The sequence below is a fragment of the Drosophila novamexicana genome, unplaced genomic scaffold (genome assembly GCF_003285875.2).
Source record: "Drosophila novamexicana strain 15010-1031.04,08,12 unplaced genomic scaffold, DnovRS2.1 tig00004560-arrow-pilon, whole genome shotgun sequence".
NCBI classification, from domain to species: Eukaryota; Metazoa; Arthropoda; class Insecta; order Diptera; family Drosophilidae; genus Drosophila; species Drosophila novamexicana.
The window spans coordinates 1004484-1020154 of record NW_020825054.1 but is presented as its reverse complement, the minus strand read 5'-3'; the positions used below and the strand labels follow the sequence as shown (position 1 = coordinate 1020154).

At 38.4% G+C, this 15671-nt stretch overlaps 1 protein-coding gene across 1 annotated transcript in view; it reads right to left on the bottom strand.

Annotated features, from left to right (window-relative positions):
* Positions 1 to 15671, bottom strand: part of LOC115770756 (cadherin-87A) — a 31739-nt gene that overhangs the window by 8158 nt on the left and 7910 nt on the right. The window contains exons 2-6 of the mRNA XM_030716168.1: positions 2925 to 2987; positions 2521 to 2867; positions 2308 to 2453; positions 1941 to 2248; positions 441 to 1486 (exon numbers count right to left, since the gene is read on the bottom strand). Coding sequence (XP_030572028.1) covers positions 441 to 1486; positions 1941 to 2248; positions 2308 to 2453; positions 2521 to 2867; positions 2925 to 2987 — 1910 coding nt within the window. The remainder of the gene's footprint in view (positions 1 to 440; positions 1487 to 1940; positions 2249 to 2307; positions 2454 to 2520; positions 2868 to 2924; positions 2988 to 15671) is intronic.

Sequence of the window (15671 nt, the reverse complement as noted above, 5' to 3'; positions counted from 1 at the left end):
GCGTACTTTATACAAATTGCGAAATGTTTTTAATAAGTTTCAATACCAAAGCAAAAGTACACAAATATTTATAGTTGCGTTTATTTTGCACGGACTTTAAGTAAAAATCAATTATTTATTTAATTTCTTAGAGAGATGTTCTAAGAATTCTATTCAATATAAGAAAAAATAGCAAGGAGCCCTTTTTTTTATATTTCCAAATGATAATTAGTTAAAAAAATAAAAATAAAAAATGTAGGACATAATAATTACCTATTTATAAGATAAAATAAAATTATAAGCAAAATGAATATGCAATTTATATAGTAAAACTTATACTCATTATTTTCCCTTCTATTCTTCTATATAACAAGGCCGCCTACAAATTGCAGAGAATAGTTAACTAGCCCCGTTACAAGCTGATAAAAAAAAGTTGTTTGTCAACCTTTTCCCACACCCACCTTGTATGACAAGAAGTACGTGGTCTCCGATTCATAGTCCAGACACGTCGGCGGCACCTCGCTGCTGGCGGCTTTTTCGTCATTAGCAGCTGCCGCTGCCGCTGCTGTTGCCGCTCCCGCTGCCGGCTCGGACTGCAACGGCGCCTGCGTGATTAAAGCGTATTGCACGGTGGGTTCTGTGTTAATCTGTCGCTGGTCGACGTTGTGTTCCGCCTCCATGGAGAGCATTTCGAGTGCGTGACCATCGCTGTCATTCTCATGGAGGTCACGTCGCTGGCGCCTGTTGCGCTCCTGCTGACAATCGCCCAGGGTAATGACGCCCGTTTGCTCATTGACATGAAACAGTTCGGCACCGGTGCCGGAGAGGCTGTAGCGTATGCCGGCATCACCAAAGCTGCTCGAATCCACATCTTTGGCGGTAATCGTTGTGATATATTGTCCTGGCAGGGCTGCCTCGGAGACAGTGGCCGAGTAGCTCTCCTGCTCGAAGCTAGGCTTGTTGTCATTAGCATCCAGCACACTTACGGTTATGGTGGCCGTAGAGGATAATTTGGGCTTCGTATCCGTCTCCTCGGCAATCACCAGGACTATGAACTTGCGCTGATTGGGATTCTCGTAGTCCAATGTGCCATTGGCTACGCGTATGTTGACCTGTGAATAGCCTGTCACCAGATTGGGCTCCACATCAAACACACCCGACACGTCCTCTAATCGCAGCGCAAACTTCGAGTTGATGCCCACATCAGCATCGCTGACGCTCATGTCCAGGGCCAGTGGAGTGCCCTCTGGCGTGTTTTCGAGCAGTGAAACTTCATATTCCTTTTTATTGAATATGGGAGGCGAATCGTTGACATCGCGTATGGTCACAGTAGCTCTAGCCGTAGCACTTGTCAGCGGATCATCATTGGGTACACCATTCACCAGCTCGCGGGCGCGTATCAGCAGCGGAATAAGACCCGTCGAATCAGTTAAAGCCTCACGATCAAGGGGCTTGGCAGTACGCAGCTCGCCGCTGTGTGAGTCTAGCAGGAAGTAATCGTTGGGATCTAAAGGCATTGGGAGAGACGAAAAGTAAGTTCAATCATTTAAAGAGAACAAATACTCTTATATATTTAAAAACCACATAATTTCTAAATTATATTTTAAATTATAAAAAATGATGTGGCCTAATCTTCAAGCTCAGAATACAGCAATAGCTTCGACGTTTTCTCATTTATTATTATCGTTTTAATGAATAACAAACTTAAAAAACATATATATAAGCTCAGAATTGCTGCTGAATTCGAGCCGGCGACGTCTGCCTTTTTAGTACAGGCCACGCAGATGTATTTCATATAGACTTTTACAATCCAGTTGAAGGCAAAATTTGTCTTAAAGGAAGCTTCTGTACATTTCAGATTTGTAGCTCTTACGGTTTTGGCTGTGCGCTGATTACTTTCAAGTCAATCAGTTAGGACCTACCGATTAAGTTAATTTAACTTTTACTATCAAATAACTTACTGCTGAGCAAGTCGTAGACTATTTTTCGGGGTTCTCCTGTGTCACCATCACGAGCGTGAACAGTGAGCACCAATGTGTTAATGGGACTGTCCTCGTCAATGACTGTCGATAGCGAGCCTTGGAATACTGGCGGCTTATCCTGCACATCCTTGACGCGTGCCTCAAATGTTGTCTGTGTTTTGTGCGCTCCATCGCTAGCCTCGATTTGAAAATGGTAAATCATACGCTGGTTGTAGTTGAGGGTATCGTTGAGCACTACTGCAGCTGTTAAGATGGTCGCTTCTCTTGTCAGCAATTGCAAGCGGAATCTGCAAAGATCGATAGAATTTTAAATAGAAGTTTTGAACAGTACTTGACTTGGGCTTACTTGCTGCATGCCTCAGGACTTTGCTGCTGGGGTAAACACTTTAGATCAAGGCTGTCACCAATTGTATCGCGATCCTTGACCAAAATTTTATCAAAAACCGTGGTGCCCACAACAGCATCTTCGTTTACATCCGCCTCATAAGGGGTCTAAGGTAATAAAGTTAAAATCAATGTGAATCTTTCAGTAAACTGTTCGGCTGCTTTTTCCACTTACATTCTGGAACTCTGGCGGATTATCATTCTCATCGAGTATGATGAATGTAATGGGCTGTTCGACAACATTATCTTGCTCTGATTCGCCATTTGGATCCACGCGATCTCTGATCGATACCAAAAATGTCAAGCTGTCCGTTTCTTCGCGATCCAATGGCTTGACCAGCGTTATATTGCCAGAAACTGGATCTACGCTAAAGTGATCAGAGCCAATGGAGCCAAATGTAACATTACTTTGCTCAGGATCGAATCCCTCTAATCGAAAGACCACTGTACCCACTGGCACATTCTCATAGAGCACAATATTGTTGAGGGTCTGGGTAAACACGGGCGGTAAATTCGTTTCAGCTGCAGAAATGTTGGAGGGTTAGGCAGATTTTACAGGGTATATAAGATAATGCTTACAGCTCACTAGTTCCGATGCCAGACAGATAATTAACAGCATTAGCGTCCACTTCATTTTGTTGGCTGAAACGAAAGCAAATGACAACGTTGTGTTTATTTATGTTGTGTGATAAAACATATAAACAAACTAAGCCAAGCAGATTTGCCAGCTTGTGCCAAATTACAAAATAAGAAAAACAAAAAACAGCAAATGCTGTTAACTTGTTTTCACTTTTGGATTTGCATTTTTTCGGCCATTTGTTGCGCAAACAAACAACAAAGATAAATTAAATTTCATGCTGAAAATTCAATTAGCTGACAACACACAAACAACAGGAAGGCGCGCGCCATGGCGGAAGGGCGGAAGGGTGGGGCCGAAGGGGATAAGCGAGCGGCGACAAACGACGTCAACAACAATGGCCATAACAATATAACGATGCTGATAATAAGCAACAAAACAACAACAAGAACAACATCCAGCAACATTGTTCCAAATTGTGCACTTTAACTGAAGTCGAAGTCCGGGTGGCCGAGTTTCGAGCAACTGCCAGTAGTCGCCCGCTTTAGGCCGCTAAGGTTTTCAATGCGTCCGGCACGCACGAGAAGCGCTTCGGGCCAGGCTTTAAAATTGTCAGACATAACTGCCAGCAGCAGCAGCAGCAGGAACCGAAATGACGCACAGGGTGCACGGCCTGGATGTAGGGCCCCAATCTCGTGCACAGACAGCCAATTAGTTATGCATAAAAGCTCGACTCAAAATGCTACAGTGAAGCCCGTATTTTGTGTTTTTATTTGCTCGGGCCGAAGTCTAGCCCAACTATCCACAGGATTCTGTGGTCCATAAACATACTATTTACCCAACCGTTGCCGTTGACCATAAACTGAACATTTAAAGGTTGCGCCTAAGTTGTGGTTTGTTTGGCATTTTGGACTCTGTACTAGCACTGATCCAACAAGTTAAATGGCCAGTATAATACGTATGGGTTTAAAGCTCACCGATGTGCTCTTAGAGGTCACATTGAGACCGATTAGGAAGGGGAGACTAAAATCCAAATGGCGTTATACAGATCTCAACTTCACAACTATTATTATTGCTATTATTCTAAATATTATTATTGATAATATAATATAATATGAAAATGACCAGCAGCAAGAGAACCGCATGCATGTCGCATGTTAGCCCGTGTTCAAAGAAAATTTTTTATTAAACATAAGCTTAAAGAATTCTTTCTTTAAAACTAATTAGTTTTTCATTTGCCTTAAGTTAATATTTTTTGTTTAGTAAGTTTGTTATTTAATGTAATATTCTTATATTTGAAAGCTAACAGCATTGGTTAATAAATAAATAATAATAAAAAATGATTTGGATGAGAGGACATAAACAGACCAGTGTGACGGCAGTGTGAGATGCAAAACACAATTTCCCCCTCAGCTAAAAAAAAAACAAGTAAGAGGTTCTAGTCGGAAGCTCCCGACTAGGGGATACCCTGAACCCTCTTTTTCCAACATTAAATGCATATATATCGATCTGCACGGGAACTAGAAGCATCTAAATTTTCAAGTCTCTAGCTCTTATAGGTTCTGAGATCCTTGCGTTCATACATACGGACGGACGGACGGACGGACAGACAGACGGACATGGCTAGATCGACTCGGCTATTGATGCTGATCAAGAATATACAAACTTTATGGGGTCGGAGATGCTTTCTTCTGCCTGTTACATACATATAATCATTAATAGTAAGTATTATAATTTTATTATTATAATTTTATTATTATTATTATTGTTATTATTATTTTTATGTATATTACTTATAGGTATAAATTGTCAACGATTGTGTTCGCTAGAATTGTGAAAATCGAAATTATAGTGAAATGGTTTAGTAGCATTTTTAATTTCCATTGAATTTTCCCGCCTGTTGGTTCTACTTTGCATATTGAATTGTAAAATATTAAAATTTCAAACTTAATACTTAGTTGAAATGCTTTTAAGCAGTTATGTGCGTTGTATTTGATGATTTAAGTTTATGTTCAACTAGTTGCTGCTGCTGTTACTGAAATGTTTACTTGTTTTTGCAGGTTGCAGTTGCAGATGCAGTTGCGGATGCAACTGTCGTTTTTGTTGTTGCTGTTGCAGTTGCTCTGTTGCCGACGAAACATTTATGTCCTGCTAAATGGTATTTTGTGCTGACATGAATAATTTCTTGGTCCAAGATACTTCCAGACAGGACAGTTGATTACAACTGTGCAATCTAATTTAGGGCTGTTTGAATTATGTGTCCAAATACTCAAGAAACACGTGTCCATTTGGATAATATATTGCAGATTTCTTTTGAGCTTAAAGAACTGTTGGCATTATTAAGTAAATTAGGTCTTTCATGACATTCACACAGGTCCCAGGTAAAATTGGTGAAATTTCGTTTGCGAATAAAACTCTAACTGGCATATGTTAAACATGCGTTATAAAATATCAATTATTAAAAGTACACAAATGCAATATAATATTACGTTAGTGCCATTCATAATTTTCATTTACTTAACATAAGTATTTTATACCTTTTCTACAGCCACAAATCATACTTTTTATGAACTTTAAGCACTCACAAGTCATGTACTCAATCTAAATGCTCAAGCCCATCCATCAAAATCATCAAATTTCAATCACATAGTAATTTTATATGATATATATATATATATAGCTTTTAATGTTTGTCAATACTCAAACCTGTTGACGGATATTTGCCTTTGCCTCAGATTTAAGCCCTTCGATGGCAGCGCGTATCTTCCTGTTATACGTTTTTTTTACATCTTTTTTATTATTTTTGGTAGCTTTTCTCCATCCCCTTTAGTCATCATCATAAAACGCAAAATATACCTTAAGTCAAATTTGCTTTATATAAGGGTGGGGATCGTTTGTGGGTCGGGAAAGGGGAGAGTTGGGGGCCAATCTCATGTTTCTATTCCATATCGTCTTCGTCGAGTGCTGTGCAAACTTGACGTTCATGTTCCGTAATCCTTCATGCAGATTGCCTTTCGTGTAGCGGACAAGTAGCGAGGACAGGGCTGGGCATGGCAGAGCAGGGCATGCCAAACATAATAAATCATATTTATTTAAAATAAATTGTATTTCTTCTGTTCTGTTTGGCAGAACTCGCAGAGTCAAGCAGTCAGCCAGCCTGCGACCAGGCTAGCCAAATCACTTTTCTTTGGGTCTGCGGGCAATAATAATTGAATTATGTGCGCATCAAAAACTTCTCAGCCTCAGCATGGTCGCCAGTTGCGACTAGTTGCGAATTTATTTTGCTCTTTTTGTTTAACGCATTTTTTGGAGGCAAGCTGAAGCTAATGCAGCAGCTGATGAAACTGGCAAGTTGCAAGCCAAATCTGGACGCACTTTTTATGGCTTCTCTCCCTTTTTAGTTAACACACATTGTAAATTTCCCTCTCTCTCTCTTTTTGTGTGTGTCGCTAGCGGCAACATAATAAAAATGTCAAACTCCTTATGCTGTCGCTTGTAATACATCTTAGTCAAAATATGTTCTTTATGTTTCTAACGTCCTTGCCTAGCTTATTTCCTTTTCCCTGCTTTTGAAGTGAACGATGTCTGGCAGTTCTTTTTTCCTACTTCTTTATTTTGTGCAACATTTGTTATGGGGCATGATGATGATGATGCTGATGATAATGATGATATCGTGTCGTGCCGTGTCGTGTACGAGTTCACAAAGTGCTCCACTTAAATATGCTATGTAAATCACCTGTGCGAGCTACAGCTCTACACCAATTGCTCATCCATGTAGCCCCATACTCCCCTCCTTTCCTCTATCATTCATATAACTGTCGGCTGCGTGGCAGTGCTGACATTTTCTTTATGTCCTGTAGTTTGTTCGGCCCGAGGCAGCTTCCAACCGTCACCAGATTCTATTTAAACGGCATTATCTTCAGTTGCTGACTTATCTCATCTCTACTCTTGCCCCCATGCAACGTCCTATAGCTATATGTAAAAATTGCAATCAGGGCTTACTAAAGGGTATATTGAAGCAAGTAGAGCTACACAAAAAGCATATATATAAATCCCCATCTATGAGTGTATTTATAAACTTTGAATCGGGCCAAGAGCTATTCGTTTTTACTTAAACATGATACTCCAACCAAAAATGGACATAATTGGCAATTGAGCCTTAATACGTTCATAAAAAAAAGAGCTTGGAACAACAAACATCTTTATTGTCTAATTGTAATAGCTTTGAATCTATTTTTATAGGGTAATTGAAATTCATACTTTATTTAATAGAAAAATAACTCATAAATTCGATTTGAATTTAACTCCATTTAAAAACTTAGTTTCTGCAATATGATTCTTAATTCTGTCTACGAATCTTCGGAACTGTATAAAATTAATTCAAGAACTATTCAAATCTATATGTTATAGTTTTTAATATATAAGCGAAATTTTAAACTGAATGTCACAATTACACCAGCCAAGGACCACAGCAGCCTTGGCTATATTCCCCCCAACCGCTTTGTTTGAAACTAATTTTGTTTAGTTTATAATTAAATATATCTAGATGCATATCTGTGTTTTAGAGCATTTTTAAGCGCTAACAGGATATTTGAAACGTCGATCATTCGCATGTCGCTCATGAATCGCATTCAAATTGCCTCTTTTATATGAGTCTGTTTTATTTTTCGCGACGCTTTCGCATTTCTGGCTCCCCGCTACCTACTTTACACTCTTCCCCCAGTGGCCCCGTTTTCGAGGCGGCCTTTTCTTAATTTATTCATAAGCCTCATGGTAGCGGCACACATCTTGAGTGGAGGCAACAACATTACTATTACTCATGTGGGTGGTAGCAGCACACTCCACTTAGACCTACACTCACACATACACACACACACAGATTCACGCACACCTCTAACTACCCCACCCGGCCCACCAGCAAGCTGTGGCAACCACGTGCGTGCGGCATCGTAATTCAACGCCGCTTGTTTGTTTAGCTCCGACAAGCCGGTTTGAAGCAATTTCCTTGGCCTGCGCCACCTGCAGGCAACTCCAGCATGTTAACCACCCAGCCAGCTTCAGCTCCTCCCTCTCCTACTCATCCGCGTCCTCATATAATTATGCTTTGCATGTTGCGAGCCTTGTGCTCATTTCGCATTCACAGCGCTTGTGACAGTTTAACAAATTTTGAATTTAAATTGCACCTTGCACTGCACAGAGCCTAGAGCCAGCTTGAAGGATGGGAATAAGCAGATTGGGGTTGGAGAAGTTCGGGACTTGAAGACACGATGCCCGCACCTGTTGTTGCTCAAGTTGTGCATAAATCTGCGTGAGCGTTAATCGCTATCACAGTGGCTTCATACCAAAAGTTGTCTAGCAGTCGCTTACTTAATTTCCAAAATCCACATAATTATGAACGCTACGTGCCGCATCGGAAAAGTTCCTGGCTTGAAGCTTATGGAAAAGCCAAAAAGCAGCGCCAGCTAAGTATTATCAAGTTTTCCCTCGCGGCACCATTGTTGGTTTTCCCACGCGTATTAATTCAGAGCCCACCCCAAAAACGGAACCAACGCAATCCATAAACCACGCGAGACTTTCGCAGGTAAGTCGAAAGTCAACTTTAATATACAGAACAAAAATGAAATTAACATTGTTGTTGTTTTTTTATTTTATCTTTTTTTTGTTCTTATCATTTACCGAGGGGTAGTTTGTTGTGTGTGTCTGCATATTGGGGAGCGTTAAACAGTTGGGGCGCGTGTCGATTGTTCAGCTGAAGCTTCTACCCCGAGCTGCAGAAGTTTAAATTGGTTTTATGTTAAAGCCAAATGAGTGACTCGAGCTGGCCGCCACGCCTGAAGTGTCTGGGTTTGAGTTTTGCTGGGGTTTGGCCGGGGCTAGGGGTGTTCTGTTGCCAGTTGAGTGCCAGGAAATGAAATTTCTTGCGAATTCCTTTTTTATTTCATGTTTCTGTGCTCCGTATTGCACAGCTTAATGGAATGGCAACTGCCATTGGGGCTCTGAGAATGAATCTTGTAACTGGGTAGCCTCTGGGGCACTTTTTGCTCCTGGGGCCCCTGTCACTTGAGGAGTGGCCGCTTAGGTTTGACTGCTTGTCAAATACAGCAAATGTTTTGAAATATTTCAAGTACTTGACAATGTGCTAGCCATCCCCTTGAATAGTGACCCGCTGTGCCGCTGATTTACTCGCACCACCACAGCAGTCTAGAGCGTTTAAAATAAATTACAGTAATATATTTGCCTTATTTACTTTAACAAATATATTTCAAGGCCTTAACCTGTAGGCCTCCCTAAATACGTTGTCCAAGTGATCCAGTCATTAAGAAATTTAGTAAGCAGGATCCGAGTCCCAGTTTTAAAACATGAATATTATTGTGTATACTTTGTGTATACAAAGCATTTAAAGTATTTAAGTCTACCCATGAGGAATAAATATTTTATCAAAGTCTAACAGAAGTTTTATTCTTAATCAAGATAACATTTGAAATGTTTATAAAAAAATAAATTGTAGAGTAAAGATTAATACAATATAAATATTGATTTGTTATTATTTGTTAAAATAAACTTATTTTAATTCGTATAAGCCAATTAGCGAAGTTTTTAGTACCAAGCACCGCTTTAGTTTTAAATGTTTCTTTATAAAAGACTTTAATGCAGCGTAATATATATAGTTAAACGTTTTGCTTGTTTTTTTTTTTTTTTTTTGCCGGTACGCCTACGAGACAGCAGAAGTTTTTATGTTTTTTTTTTATTGTTCTAGAGCTGGAGTAACTTTTCCTTTCAGCTGCCGCAAAGATTTTCGTAGCTTAGTGCAAGTTTTTCACGTAGCACTGCGGAGACAACAACATACTGCACTTAACACCCAACTTAAATCGCACTGCCACCGCCATTATCAGCAACAACCTATTCCAACACAGTGGCAGCAATAACAATAATCAGGAGCTTAGCTTTTGACGCTTTAACACTTTCCAGTGGGTGTTGTCTCGGAGTGGGAACTGGGCGGGTTCATGGTGTCGTGTGTGTGCGGTGTGTGTGTGTGCGATGTGTGTGTGCGGTGTGTGTGTGCGGTGTGTGTGCGTGTGTATGTGTGTGTGTGGTCGGCCTAAGTCTGTGCCTGAGCTGTGCATACAAGAGAGTGCAGCAGCATGTATGTGATTGTATTTTTATTTGTGTGGTAAGGTTGTGGGTCGCGAAGCCACTATCAATATTTTGCAGACTGTAAAAGAACAACATAAATTTGAGCTAAATTCATGTTGTCAAAACTAATTTGCACGGCATAAGTTTGCGTATTAAGTAAACTTATTTGATAATTTATATAAAGGTGTGGTACAGAGATAAATAAAATATTCTATAAAATTCCTTACTTTTTTTGTGTAACTTAGACTTTAATTATTGCTAGCTTTGTCGCTTTACAGACAACCGGTTCACTCTTGTTGCGTACTTTGTTGAACCTTTTCTTTCTGACCAACAGATCCTTCTTAATAAAATTTAAGTAAAAGCTATGAATTCTATAGTTGATCTAGTTGATTAGTTGATATTAACCCGACACACATATATTTTTAACTATATCACTGAACCAATGATAAAACTATCAATTGAAATGTATTATTCGCTGAATGTGCACTTTAATTTTTTCGTAGCATTCAGAACGTGCAACAAATACATTATTTGGCGTCTTTCAGAAAAAACTTGCCAGTAGTAAAATGGAAATGTCTATAGTTTCTCCAGTTCTTCCAATGAGGCATATTAAAAATTGTAAGTCTCTTTTGTAGTTTCAATGACTAGATCGCTTCAACTATTCGCCATGATCAAGAATATATATATTTGATGGGGTCTGAGATACTTCTGCCTGTTACATATACATGCACAACCACATTATACCCCTTGAACCATTTTGATGGGTTTGAGGGTATAATAAATGGAACGAAATATCTTTTCCTGATAGCGCTAAGATAAGTTTTGCGGTTGTTTTTATAAATTTTCGCATGTTGCGGAGCAATGTCAAACTAACTATAAATGAATTAATAAAAACCAATTGTAAATCATCAATGCATTTACCATAGAATTATTTTTACGCTATATATAGTGCGAAATTAATGAGTGTTGGTATTATCAGACAAAAATGAAAACTGCCGCCAACATTTTTTTGTCAGTGTTATGGCTGACTTTTACTTTTGCGGACCTGCATTCAAATATAGTATGTGAAAAGTATCCTGAATCCTGCCAGGCTGTAAATCCCGAAAAGAACGGCATCTATAAAATCCAAATCAACGGAGAACTTATGTCGGTATATTGCGATGTGGCATTGACTGGTTCCCCTTGGTTGGTTATTCAGCGACGCGTGGACATCAACATAAATTTTTACCGGAACTGGTCATCCTATCAGCAAGGATTTGGCGACCTTCAAAATAGTTTCTTCATTGGCCTCGACAAGTTGTATGCCCTTACTGTGTCGCAACCCCACGAACTTTACGTCCATCTAGAAGACTTTGAAGGCCAGACACGCTATGCCAAATACAATGAGTTTGCCATCGGTAACGATGACAATTAATATGGTTTAAATACATTGGGAAACTATTCCGGCAATGCTGGAGATGGGCTAATAGATCACAGGAATATGAAGTTCAGCACTTTTGATCGCGACAATGATAAAAACGAAACCACCAATTGTGCAGTTCAGTTCACTGGAGCCTGGTGGTACGATAAGTGTCATAAAAGGTAAGTGATTGTAATGCACTTTTTTTTTTAAACTCAGCTGATTGCGGCATGTGTAGTCTTTGTTTTAAGAATTGTTGATTTATTTTTTGGTGGTTATAAAAGATGTAATATTTCTATTTTCTAAGTAATCTAAATGGACTCTACTTGGGTGGTGAATTTGAAAAGGATCAATACGCTCGCGGCATTACTTGGTGGTCTTGGCGAGGCGATTATTACAGCTATAAAACCGTTGAAATGATGGTGCGTCCCAAATAAGGCAATAATCAACACCGGTTTCTGTATACAATGTAAAAAATTTAATTCAAAATGTAATTCACAATAATATTGGTATCTATATGCAACAAAACAATTGTAATGTTAACAAAAAAATGGACTATACAAGACCGTTTGATGTGTCTGACGAAATGACTTACTGAATGGTTGAAAAATTTCGGAAAATTGCACGGGCGTGAAAAACTTGCGGGAAACAGTTGTATTCAATTTTTTTTTTTGCCGTCCGATCGGTCTTGAAGTAATTTTCAAAGATCTATTTGAAAATTCCATTGAGATGCGTTTCATACCATTGACCCATCTTAGGTGAAATATGGAGGTCAAGGGTTAGAAGAAGGTTGAAAAGCTTGTACGTTTTGCACGATCGGTATTAAGGTTTCAAATTGCGATTAGGAATAAATAAAACTCAACAATAAACCAATCTAAAAGAAAAGAAATATATGTATAAAAAATGAAGACGAAAAGTTCAAACGGCAAAAGTTTAATTTCGGGCCGATCGATTTCAAACGTATCTGCTATATATAAAACTGTTTGTCCTGACTGACTGACTGTCGGACTAATTGGTGATCAACGCAGAGCCCATGCCGTAAGAGCTAGGAAGCTGAAATTTTCAATTAAGTTACTTTATGTAATGAAGGTGCATGTTAAGAAAAATTAAAATTGCGAAAAAACGTTTGCATAAAAGTTGTTTATTTACCGTCCGATCAGTGTCAAAATCATTTTGAAAGCTTTCTGAGAACATTTATTTTTTACCTGCCACTGGCAAGGCCGGCTTATACCCTCTAGTTTTAAAATATATGTGATTCACAGATAAAAGACAATGTATGTGGCACTTTAAAATTTTCCCAATGGGCTAATTTTAAATTTAAATTGGTTTTATTAAAAATGTAATTATAAGCACATTAATAAATTAAATCCGTCAAAATTATACAATACAATGTATATTTACTTAGTCTTAAATCATTGATCGCTTTAACTAAACCATGCATATTTCCACTAAGGTACTTCAAACGATGTATAGCTATACGGCTAAGTATTTGGAATCTTGGCCTTGGGCGCCCTTCAAATGACGTTTTCTATGGCCTGCTCAAATACTGATAATATACTGTGGCAACTTACGACAGTTGCACGAGCAACAGTCATATAGACAAGTATCTATGCAATCATTACAAGCCCTACGGCACGCACCTGACGTCGAAAATCGAATTGCGTAGTGATATCCTTGCAAGTTTCTCTCGCTGTATATTGCTGTATCTGGTTAGCAGTATCTGGCAGACATATCAGGCAGCCAGGCGGCACGTTTCAGGAAGCACTTAAAATATTTGCGCACGCATGAGTAATGATGACGGCGCCCACGCTACCACGTTGCCACATTGAAACGAGCACAAATGAGCTCCAGTTGCACATGTATCAGAGGTATATAAGAATATTTTATGCACTTGTTTGTTGGGCCTGTTAGGCTACATTCGAAATACCGCCCACAATATTATTAAGCCTAAGATGCTGTCAGTCTGTTTGTCTGCCGTTTTGTACCTGGTAAATTTATTGAATGTCGGCTGCCAAACATTATTACACAAATGGCACGAATAACATTGCAAAAAGCTTAAGATTAAGTAGGTCTCTAAGGCGACTTAATGGCAGTGCAAACAGCTCGACAACGTGTCCGCAAGCCGACGTATTATATACACAGTTTGATTTGTCTGTAATGGACAGATAAGTATTTAATAGATACCAGAATATAACAGAAAAACATTAATTGGTTTGCTTTCAAGATAATTTATTAAATTACACATAAGCCAAGAGAAGCATTGTTCGTATTTTATTCGAAATAGCTCAAAATGAAAACAGCATATGTGATAGAGTTTTCAATAGGTCTCATTGTTATTGGAAATGAAAATGATAATATCACAATTGAAACTATTTTCAATATTAGATAACCAAAACAAAAACAAATATGTAAACAGGCAACGTGTATATATGTAAACTAGATAAATAAATGTTTGAAGAAATCTTTGATAATTTGAATTTTCAATGCTTTTCATATATTGGAAATCTTTCAATCGTCCTCAAACTTGTAATTGAAATATAAGGTAAAATTAAATATTTATTTAAGAGTTATTGTACAGATTTTGTAAATTGGTGGTCTTCGGTTCTTTGAATAATGGATAAGTTCAGGACCACTTTCAAAACCTTACAAATCAAACAATTATTTTATTTATGTTTTGCTGACTTACGAAAGCTTATGCTTATGCAAATGGCAAAATTATATTTTTATCTTTTTCTTTTTTAAAACAGCTAAACACTTTTTAGTTATATTAAAATATGACGGTATGAGTTGTTGAAAAGGAATTGAGTATTTTAAAAGAGATAAGTCTACCCTAGCCCGGTTAAAAGAGATAAGCGTTGTAGCCAGAGTGCAGAAAGTCGAGGTCATACTAAAATGTTTCTTGACTAGACAACTTTCTGGGTTATTGGGGATTGGCATTTAGAAGAAGTACCCACGTAACGGCATAACGAATGCGCCAGGTTATATTCAAAACTTTTTAAGTAGTGTTTCTCATTGTCAAACTAAAAGTAACACGTAATTCTCTTTGGGGTACGTGATTATGCTATCTATATGTATATGATTATGAATAACTATAAATATTGAAACATGACCGTGGAAAAACATGACCGTAGCAAGCCACACTGCCAACTGGTGGTATGATAGATATGTGATGATAAATTTATTAGGCAGCCCATTTTGGCGAATTTCATGACTTGAGATTTGTCTGTCTTCTCGTGCTTATCAGAGAATCGGGTAAGCGCATTTGATGTCACAGGAAAAAATAGGAATGATATCATGAATTAAAAGAAAATAACAACAATATTATGACAGTAAGAGAATTATATCATAACAGCCACCAAAGCAAGTCGAGATGACAACTTACGACTCGTGTAAGAACTAAGTACTCAATTGTGTGTATCTTAAAGTTGAGTGAGAGGAGTTGAAGAGAACGGAAATGGTGCACAAAAACATACAAAAATAAAAGAAATAAAGGCTATTATCGTTATTACGTGAGCGAAATAGCCAACAGAAGCAACAACAACAAGAACACGAACAATAACCAGAACAGCAAGAGGAACTATAGCACATATTAACCAACAATAACAACAGCAACAACAATCTTATGAATAGATGGAAGATGGAGAGAGAGAGAGAGAGAGAGAGAGAGAGAGCGAGCGAGAGAGAGAGAGAGAGAGAGAGAGAGAGAGAGAGAGAGAGAGAGAGAGAATAAGACTCTGACAACGATGATGAAGATAAAGTCACCAAAGTGCAGAGTGAATGATGCACGAGGCGCCGTTGCGGAAGTTAAAGGATGTGGCAGGCAGACTGGAAGTGATTTCAGTAAGCACTTATGGCACAAAAGCTTTACTGCTGATAACTATGTACATGTACACATATATACGTATATTGGACGGAAACGTGTACACGAACTTACAACCGGACTGGATGTGTACTTATTGAATAGCCCAACTAAATTCTAAGGGCTACATGTTTGGAATGTTATGTAGATGTTCAGCTTCAACAAAAAAGAATCTGCATATTTTTTTGTAACGAAATACAATAATAACAATAGAAAACACGAACAGTAATTAAATGGCTTAATTATATTTGTTGCAACAATGTCGGCAAGGAAACGTATTAACAATTACAGCGAAACAAATGTGCAACAAATTGTCGCTTTCGGTTAGTCGCAACCAAATACACTTGACTAATGAGA